This window comes from Gouania willdenowi, chromosome 5, assembly GCF_900634775.1.
Source record: "Gouania willdenowi chromosome 5, fGouWil2.1, whole genome shotgun sequence".
In the NCBI taxonomy this organism is placed as follows: Eukaryota; Metazoa; Chordata; class Actinopteri; order Blenniiformes; family Gobiesocidae; genus Gouania; species Gouania willdenowi.
In genome coordinates this window covers 18175763-18185653 of record NC_041048.1, presented here as the reverse complement: position 1 = coordinate 18185653, position 9891 = coordinate 18175763, and the positions used below count along the sequence as shown (strand labels likewise).

General features: G+C 35.3%; 2 protein-coding genes across 2 annotated transcripts in view; both read right to left on the bottom strand.

The window, feature by feature from the left end:
- Nucleotides 1–87: 87 nt before the first annotated feature.
- On the bottom strand, nucleotides 88–2154 carry LOC114463796 (protein B4). The gene is made up of 5 exons (XM_028447595.1): nucleotides 1847–2154; nucleotides 1081–1337; nucleotides 897–999; nucleotides 767–816; nucleotides 88–364 (listed from the first exon to the last, which is right to left on the bottom strand). The coding sequence occupies exons 1-5, from the start codon at nucleotides 1938–1940 to the stop codon at nucleotides 140–142; spliced, it is 729 nt and encodes a 242-aa protein (XP_028303396.1). The 5' UTR covers nucleotides 1941–2154; the 3' UTR covers nucleotides 88–139.
- A 2734-nt stretch (nucleotides 2155–4888) lies between these two features.
- LOC114463045 (voltage-dependent calcium channel subunit alpha-2/delta-3-like) overlaps nucleotides 4889–9891 on the bottom strand; it is a 52309-nt gene continuing 47306 nt past the window's right edge. Inside the window, exons 34-39 of the mRNA XM_028446281.1 lie at nucleotides 9743–9783; nucleotides 9577–9632; nucleotides 9369–9486; nucleotides 9139–9251; nucleotides 7024–7106; nucleotides 4889–5565 (exon numbers count right to left, since the gene is read on the bottom strand). Of these exons, the coding sequence (XP_028302082.1) occupies nucleotides 5473–5565; nucleotides 7024–7106; nucleotides 9139–9251; nucleotides 9369–9486; nucleotides 9577–9632; nucleotides 9743–9783 (504 nt within the window). The 3' untranslated portion in view covers nucleotides 4889–5472. The remainder of the gene's footprint in view (nucleotides 5566–7023; nucleotides 7107–9138; nucleotides 9252–9368; nucleotides 9487–9576; nucleotides 9633–9742; nucleotides 9784–9891) is intronic.

Below are 9891 nucleotides of genomic sequence, written 5' to 3'. Positions count from 1 at the left end.
TAAAATGAGTGCCTTTATGGTGATGCTCACTGCTGCACTGTGTCAGGATGCTATTCATGCCAAGTAAAAAAAAAAAAAAAACAAACATTAAAATAATCAAATCTTTAATATAAAGCTTTTTACAAATTCAAACAAACAATCACTCCACTGTCATCTTCCCACGTTTCCTAGTTGCTTTAGCATTAGTGTCATCAGTGCTGGTAGTCTTGCTTGTTGTAGCTTTCCCAGTTTTGGTCAATGGGGGTTTGGTTTCAGAGGTTTTGTCACTACTTGCACTTTCAGTTTTCTTTGCCTTTGGTTTTTTTGCAGGAGGAACTTTTGATGTTGAACTCTTTTTAATAGTTGTTTTTGAAGGTTTATCATCCTAGAGAGAAACATTCATATACAGTGAGTTTTGTATACACAAGTGTAAAAAAAAAAAATCATCATAGGAGTCAGTCACTTTCACTTAAGAACAACTACCAATATTTTGTCCTGATCATTAGCAGACTTGCCATTTACAGTTTTTTTTTTTTTCCCCAAATTGAGTGATTCTGCTTTTCTTTGAACACAATTCACAACAATAAGTAGTTATTTTATAATATTGGGACTCACACGTTCACTCTAGAAGCTTAAAATGGAAAGGGATTCAGTTAACTGACATCTTGTGGAAAAGCCACATTTAATTACAGCATCAACTTAGTCCTAAATCATGCATTTAGGACAGAACAAAACTTTATGTACTTATTACAGTCAATCATTTTGCTTTACGTTTTAGCCCCCTCACCTCTGACGACTTAGTTTTCAGACTTGGAACATCTGTCACCTTAGTGGCACCTTCAGAAAGGACAAATTAAGTTTAGTGATATGCACACATCAGAATCCATCTGATGTGGGAGTGATTTTTATCCTCATACCTGCTTTGGAGGGTTTCTCTTTATCGGCTTTTTTTGTTTCCTTGGCTAAATTAGGGTCTGTATTCTCCGATTTCGGCTTGGCCTCCTTCAATTTTTGTGCCAGCTGAAAGCAAAAGAGCCAAGAATGACACCAACAAACATCAGTTGGCTCTTCATGGGTACAACTAGAGACTTGACACCTCACCCTAAATTTTCCTTGAGCACCGACGGTCATGGTGGAGTTTGCAGGTCTCACCAACGTGCCATTTTCTTGTCCCTTTATCAGAGCTCTGCGGACCAGATGCTTGAGCTTGACCATGTCCACAGAGGGGTAGTGCTGCTTGATGTAGCTTTGAATTGCCTGAGAGGAGACGCCTTTGCGTGAATCTAAGGCCTTTATCGCCTCTTTCACCATTATGATCGTGGACGGATGAGACGGAAGTTTGCGCATCACAACGGCACCTGAAAAAAGGACAAAGATAGACAGATCCCAATGTTAACTTTGTTTACTACAAATTTTCACAATAGTTTTACAACTAATTCAAAAAAAAAAAAAAAAAAAAAAAAAAAACACGTTAATGAACAAACTACATGACAATATAATTTTTTCATCAACTAAACCATAATTTCATCACATGGGACAAAATTCCAATCTGAAATTATGTGAATCTGTGGTCTCACGCATTTGTGGTTTGTGTGCATTTACAAACAATACCATATATTTATCAGGTTAATAAATGGCAATTGAATCTTTAAAAAAAAAAAAAATACATTAACTAATGCTTTATATTTCAGTTGACTTTCTGTAAAATATGTTATTTACTTGACTAACTGAAATACTCATGAGTAAATTTTGGTTTAAACTGCATTGTATTTTAGGCACAAAAAAAGACTAAACTCTAATCAAAATTTACCATCAAAATTAACACCGTTTTAAATGTGTACAGTCATTGGTGTTTAATAATACAGACCCTGTTTCTTTGCTTTTTTCCCCTCCTCTGGTGAGTCTTTGGGGGACAGCTCAGGACCACCAGCAGACACCACTGCAGCCTTTTTTGGAGGCATGACCTGCGATGTAAATAAAAATAAAACAAAGTGCTACCCTAAAATAAACTTGCTCCCTGCACCGGGTCCACGCCTTTATTCAGTCGTTTCCGGTCCATGAGGCCAGGTGAACCTCATCTGTCCAGGTGAGTTCAATCAAGGATCAGCACCGCGTGCAGAAAGACCTCAGCCAATCACTGGGAAGATCTCATTTTGATCCAATCAAATGAGGTTTTACTGCAGTTTAGAGCAGTTTTCTCGGAAACTGGGTATCATGACAGAAAGTGGCTTTAATTTCCTTAATTTTAAATTCTCCTATAATAAATGAAATTATATCGTTATTTTCATACATTAAATATATTTGTATATTTCATATTTATATATATATATATATATATTCAATTTCTTACATTTGTATATAATATATATTATATGTACTGATAATATTAGCCAGGCAGATACTCACAGTTATACTAAAAATGAAAAAAAACATCAATCAAAAAATACATTTTATCTTAGGAACATAAAAACACAATATGACACCAAAAACACACGAAATAAATAAATAAAATGAATATTACACAAAACAGACTACCAAGACAAAAATGACTAGAAAAAGAACAAAAATACACAAAATAACTCAAAGATTGTCAACCAAAAACATCTGAGTTTTGACATCTGACATTTTCATCCACAAGTGGGAACAAGAATTCTTAATTTTAAAAATAACATAATATGATATGTATTGTAATAAAAAAATGTGACAAATGGAAGCACTTAATTTTAAGTGTGCAAAATCACTACTCTGCTTTTTATGCTGACTTGTCGGTGACCCACTTTTGGGTCTCAGCCCACATGTTGAGAACCTCTGTTCTAGACCATCTAAATGCATTAGCAAACGTTCATATTAAGAATAGTAAAAGATACATTGATTATTCATGGTTAATTGCTTTTAATGTCAGCTGATTGCTATTGGTTACACAAATGTATAAACACCACAGTCTAAAGATGTGATTTCTCTATAATTCAAGAATAAAGAAGTAAGTCACGTGTCTGTCCTCTGGTCAGTCACAATCTAAGGAAGATGGAGCTACATTTTGTTGAAAATAATTTATTTTCTGATCCTAGAATAGGCACCATATGTTGTATTAGTTTCTCAGGATGCTCTGAAACACTTTTTTCCCTCAGGGAATGTTTACACAAAGAATAAATCTGAGTGACTTCCTAATGTATGTTATTAATCGCTGAGGACTGACTAAATAAAAGATCCATAGACTTTCTGGCAGCTGTTTTGTGAAGCTTGTTTGCTGCTTAGTAAGATCTTTGGAGGAGAGAACAACAAAGCATTAGCTGCTGAAGCAGCAAAAAAAAAAAAAAAAAAGCTTGTTCATTTCCTGGATGAAAGCAGTGAACATATAATGATTTTACATTTTAAGGGACTGTAAAGTGTATTATAGAGTTTATGTCATTTGTTATGCAAGGACACACTGACTGCACATTGATCAGTGGTTCCCAAACTTTGTGAACGCCCTTCACATTTTGATCAAATCATTCAACTTTTTATTTTATTATCATGTGTACCCCCCTCTTTGTACCCGTTTTATATGCTTTTTCATTTGTGGGACAGTTGGCTTGAGTGGAAATTATTTTTAAGAAATGCCGTGTACTTTTATGAGATTACTTCAATAGTAAGTGAATATGGTATCCTTTGTAAAATGTAGTTAATTATTGTCAGAATAATGATAAAATGGCCCCTACAGCATAAATTAACCTGTTTCAAGAAATTACAGTGTATTTTATTGAGTAAAGTTTGTTGTGAATTTGTCCAAAAAAATATCCTAAAAAGGAACTTGGACTATTTCCCAAATATTTTTAAATTAATTGATAAATTGGGAACCACTGCTAATGATATTTCCATTTCCTATAAAGTCCTGCAGAATATTGAGTATTAGTGTGTATTCTATTATAGGAAACTGCATGATCCAGGGCTATATTGTCCATCTAATACAACACGATATGATTTATTTGTGTCATAGTCCCTCAATTCTTCTCTAAACAGTTACCTGATGATGACAATGAACAGCTCGTCTACAAACTAAAAAATTGTACAGATTCATAATAGTCAAGATTAATTTTGTAATTGATTTATAAAGTTCTTTTTTTTTTGTATTTCATTGGTCTGATGTACAATCATTTATAAAGTTTGCATGAACCATAGGTTTTATAAGCAATGGGGCATTTTCTGGACTTTCACATCCTGTTTATTATGGAAGGATAATCTTTGAGCAGAAGAGGAGGAGTTACACACAATTATCCATCCAATATCTGTAATCCAACAATCTCTTTATTACTCACACGTCTCCACAGTGTGAGTCATCTGATACTAGGGATCCTTTAGTAGCCACAAAGTGGGCCCATCCTGGCTAATTAACTCCACAGAATAAATTCCTGTCTTACAACTGGTCAGTTTCTGAAATAAAGCGGTCACTAAGATGAGAAGTAAAATTCCAAGTGCAGTTTCCTCAACCTTCACATATAACAATAAATAATGATGCCTCAGCTGTTCTCTCTCTCATTATTGGGGGTTGATACATTTAAAGTATGGTTGAACTGGTTTGAGTTCATGTATTAAAACTACAGTAGACGGCCCATCTACTGAGGGTGTAGCCATTAATTACAATACGCAGCTATCGAGGATCGATGATGCATTATTGTGAGTCAAACAAACTTTTCCTATTTATTTTTTTTAGTTAGAGTTTTTTTTTTTAAAACTATATACAAACTGTGAATGACCAAAGACATAATAACAAGCACACCCAGTGTTGGAAAAAAAAATAAAATATCTTTGCTTTATTTTTCAATTTCTCTAAACATGTGTTGAAAAGCCAAAGACAGACACTGGCTGAATGCACAAAGTACACAGACACCCTGCGAACACTCGGAATCTTCATCATGCATCGTTCCTCTCATCTTAAAGTCCAGCTGCTGTGAAACAAACACACATAACCAAACAGTGCAACGATAATTTACACATTATGTAAAGGCTAATAGAAAATAAAAGGACTCATTATGGTAGAAGCATTTCCTTTGGGGGATTTGCAGCCAAACACACACACACAAGCCGCTCTGTATTCATTTGAACAAAAGTGCTTTTTACATTCTGCAAGCTTTAATTTTTAACCTTACAACAAACAAACAAACAGGTAATGTCATGTTATCCTCTATAGAATTCTTATGCACGCTGATAAAAAGCCTAGCACTCTTCTCCTAATGTATAAATATTTCAAATCGACTTATTGTATTATTTTCTCTTTTAGCTTATTATTCTCACATTTACAAATTGTCAGTTGCGTGATCATAATAGTCTGTGCAAAATTAGCCAAGCACTCCCATTATCCTCATATTCTGTTGTGTTTTCTGAGACTGAGGAAAACAAAGGGAATCTGTGTGTGCTGCTTGTTTGTGGAGTTGAAGAACAAGACATTTCTAATCTCAATGTGTTCCTAAAGCATCTTCCTGTTACTTTAGTTCTCACAGCTGTCCAGCTCGATGGTCACCTGCTGATGGCTGATACTATCAGGGGCAGCAGAGCCGCCATTAGAGGACCACACAGGCACGTGGCTGAGCCGCATTCCATGGCATTTTCCTACATGAGACACAATGCATTGAGGCAGAGCAGTGTAAAAACAAGTGAAATGGACATTAATAGTCATAATACACCATAAAAAAACCCCTGGTGAAGGTTATGGATCCATGACCATGTTAGCGAGCACATTCTCAGTTAAAAAAGGAATAGATGCTTCTGGCTATAGGCAGACAATGTCATTGCATGAGGACCCAAAGCTTAGTCCTCTGCCTTATCTAAGAACAATAAAATGTATCTTCATTATCTGTCTTTATGCCTTTTTTACTTAAATAAAAAAAAGTAAAATACGTTTATTTTGTGTTTGATCTTATTTACTAAAATGAAAATGTCAGTGACAGTGTACATATCTCTGGTAATACTAGGGTAGTGTGCAATGTCATATACTCTTCATATTCCTGTACAGTAATCTGGCAATGTGCAATATAATGAGGACCTGAGCCTCCAGGCAGCTAGCGCCATTCACTTTAGCACTTCAGCATTACGGCTTTAATTAGCAGTCTAGCTCTTTACAATCCACGGTGTATAATCGTCATGGTCCCCAAATTTCTAGGTGTGTCTTTTATCTTTGCACTATATGTCACGCAGGTTGTTCACGGTTGTTGTATGTTACCTGTCTTTTTAATATGCTGTGTGTTTTATTCCATTACTGATGTTTGTCTGTCATATGTTACCACCAACCTGCTAATGGGACAGGGGATGGAAATTACCACCTGGCTACAATCCCATGTATTTGCATGAAAATATATATAAAAAAAAAAACAAACTCAAATACAAATAATATACTGTATGTATGTATATATATATATATATATATATATATATAATGTAGGATATAAGAATAAATAACTTGTTATTGGAAGCTGTGCTGAGTGTTTTTGACACATATTTACATAAAAATTGTGAGACTCCAAAGTTGCACAGTGTGTAACATCACCCGCCTTATAACCAGAGCTGTTTCTAGCTTTGTGGGATCACTGTGCATTTTACCATCTGGGCTCCCAGTTTGCCAATCTATATGGAGAAATGGCTACCTGTACCTGTCAATCATTCCCATAATACATGACAATAACTATAATTATAAGACGGTTTGATTCAGAGTCTTTCTTGTTAGAGTTAATTCAATGCTCTTAAGGTTTCTGTGCAGCATCAATTGTATTTAAAAAAGAAAGGGATTGATTTTTTTACAATGCTGCATTTTAGCTGATAAATCCAACATTGTTCCATTTAAATATTTTAGTAACTGCTTTGAAATAAATCCATTCCATCCCACAGAGGTTTGTCTTTTCTTTAATTTGATAATTGTACTTGTTTTCGTTTTATTATCTCATTGCAAAAACTCTATCAAAGACAAGCAAACTTTGTTGTAGGCTAAAAGTAACGAATATTTCTTAAAGACAATGTGGTGGTCTTTAGCCCCAGTGTGTTGGGCTTACTAAAACACTGAAATAGACCACATACCTCGGGGTGAAATGGATGACACGACTCGGGCTTCTTCCTGTCTTTCTGGAACTTCAGTCTGTCACATTTCAGAGATTCGTTGTGTTCAAAGATGTCAAGGCCGTAAACAACATTGCATCACTTTCGGACCTGATTTCTCCAGGTCCATCATCAATTCACATAAATGGAAACTAAATATATTAATGTTTACTATAATATTTATGCTAACTGTATATTAGCCAGAAGTGAAAGTAACAGATTACAAGTAATCACATTCAGAGGTGGATAGTAACGAGTTACATTTACACCGTTACATGTACTTGAGGGTAAGAGTTGGGTACTTTTATTCCTTTCGAGAGTGGTGATTTCATTACTTTTAATGTCTATTTTATATCCTGCTCTCAGAGAAGCTGTTCCATTGGCAGTATCCCAAAGCATCCGAGTCGTTGATCTACGGCTCTCCTGTATCATCCTATACAACAGGGAACAACCAATCAAGTGTTGACAATCAAATGCGAGTATTCTGCCCGTGGCGAAACATCCAGCATATGTTCTTAATGTGACCATGGCAGACAATGAGCAACAATCGAAGTTTGGAGGAGACAGTCCACCCCTAGCCTCATACAGAGTCCATGTTTTCTTTCACGGCGTGTAAGAACAACAGCTACTGTATGTTATGCGCTGCTGCCTTTGCCAGCCAAAACAGGTCGACATTTCTGCGTAAAAGAACTCCACTTCTATTCTATGGAAGCATGTTGCGGTAAGTTTATTCCCAAGCTAACGCTAGCTTCAGTCAGTCAACGGTCTTTCGCCATCAGTGAAATTTAAACTAACTGAGATGGAATAATTGATATAGTTTGCTTTTTTGCCTCAAAAGACTGAGCTTATGCCACTCTTAAGTTTCAGCAGTTATTTTTGGTTTTTCAGTTAGTTTATCTATATAAAATAAATACTGACACAAAATAAGTAGGAAAATGAGGTTCAGCATCAAGAGAAGGGGAAGGCTTGAAAAGGGGATGGGGAGGTAAAGAGAGGGGTGACGAGGAGAGGTGTGTGTGTGTGTGTAGGGGGGTGGGGTTAGTGATGTACAGGAGGGAGTCAGAGAGAGGAAAGGGTGATGTAAGGAAATTATATAAAGGAGAGAAGGTGAAATGGCTTTTGTTTGTCACATTTTCCTTACAAAGCATTTGAATTTAAAGTTCTAAGAATAGATGTTGTGATTTTGACGTGTTGTTAATAAATTAGATGTTACTCAGTACTTGAGTACTTTTTCACTCTTACTCAAGTAAGTATTTGGGGTGACTACTTCTACTTTTACTTGAGGAAATTTCATTTACATGTAATAGTTTATGGCTACTCTACCCACCTCTCCTCACATTACTGTAATTGAGTTCCTTTTATGGGTACTTGTACCTTTTTTTTTTTAGTATATTTCTAAATCAGTCATTTTACTTGTACTTAAATACATTTTAAAAGAAGTAAAGTACTTAGTTACATTTCTACACCCAACCATTACTGAGTAAATTATTATTTTTTGTTTGAAAATGATGAATAGACATTGTGAAACTACAAAAAATGAAATGACCAGACAACAATCAAATGCATCACATCACAGCCGTACAACCAGATTAAACGTAATGCACGGTGCCAAAACAGCATTTAATGCTGGTTGTTTTCTCAGTTTTTGAGTTCATAAAAGTAGCCATTGTTTTATTTACTTCATTTTGTAGCTTTTTTGATTTTGAATTGATTTAGTTGGTGTTATATCATTTCAAAAAGAATTGTACATTTTGAAAAACATTTTAATACAGATGCCTTTTACAGTTCCAATTGTGAAAGATTTCATTTCTTTCATTCCTTTTTAAGTTTATACATGAGATGTTTACTGCAACAGCACCGTATCAACATTTAATACCAAAAACAAGCACGGGGGGTGAAAGTATAGTCACTTTTAGTTTGAATACTATTTAATTGAGCTACTTTTTACTTGTACTTTATTTTTTTTACTTGATTTTTTTTAAGTAGGAGTTAGTTGTACTTGAGTACAATTTCAATCAAGTGACAGTACTTCTATTTGAGTAGAACATATTTAGTACTCTTTACACCTCTAATATTAGCCTTCTCACAAAAGGATATACATGATCTCAATGGGATCCATGGTTACTAGAGGAGCACTGCTGCAGTCACATTTGTTGTCCACAACGACCATGAAAAGGTTACTGCTTGGAATTTGCTGAATGACAAAAGACCTGCAGCAGGGACACAAAATGGGACAAAACAATGCATTATACACAGTGCAATATTCTGCTCGTATCAATATGGAAAAATGAGGACATAGTTGACTGATTCTTTGAGTGGGTGTTTACCTAAAGCAACCGTCACACTCAATGTTGCCTGTTGTTTCTTTGATGGTGCGTTCAGACACGAAGGCCGGGTATTCTGTATCACATGGTACCATCATGGTTTTACCACGAGACCTCTGAGCTGAAAGAAGGGCAAAACAAGATGCAGTTGTAACACACACACATACACACACACACACACACACTGTATGTAGTGATCAACAGCCGCTACCTTTGACTGATAGGTCAATATTCCACCAACTATAGAAGTTAAACTCCAGCAGAAATCTAGCAAAGAAGGAAAACAAAAATCATCTCTCAATATATTGCATGTGTATTACTGATAATAATGACAAAATATGAATAATTACAGGAAATAATAAAGGGTTCATTCTTACATGATTAGCTCAGTCAAGAGCCATTTCACCGCAGATAAAGGCTGGAAAAAGCAAGAGAGACACTTTTAATGCAGTTCAGTCAATATTAGAGTGAATATATTCAGTTGTATTACAGTTCAATGAGCTGGATCTCCACCTTATCCAATTAT

Coding starts and splice junctions, on each gene's coding strand:
- LOC114463796 (XM_028447595.1), bottom strand. CDS start 1,940: ATGCCTCCAAAAAAGGCTGCAGTGGTGTCTGCTGGTGGTCCTGAGCTG. Junction 817..896: donor AGAGAAACCCTCCAAAGCAG/GTATGAGGATAA, acceptor TCCTTTCTGAAG/GTGCCACTAAGGTGACAGAT. Junction 365..766: donor TGAAAACTAAGTCGTCAGAG/GTGAGGGGGCTA, acceptor GTTTCTCTCTAG/GATGATAAACCTTCAAAAAC.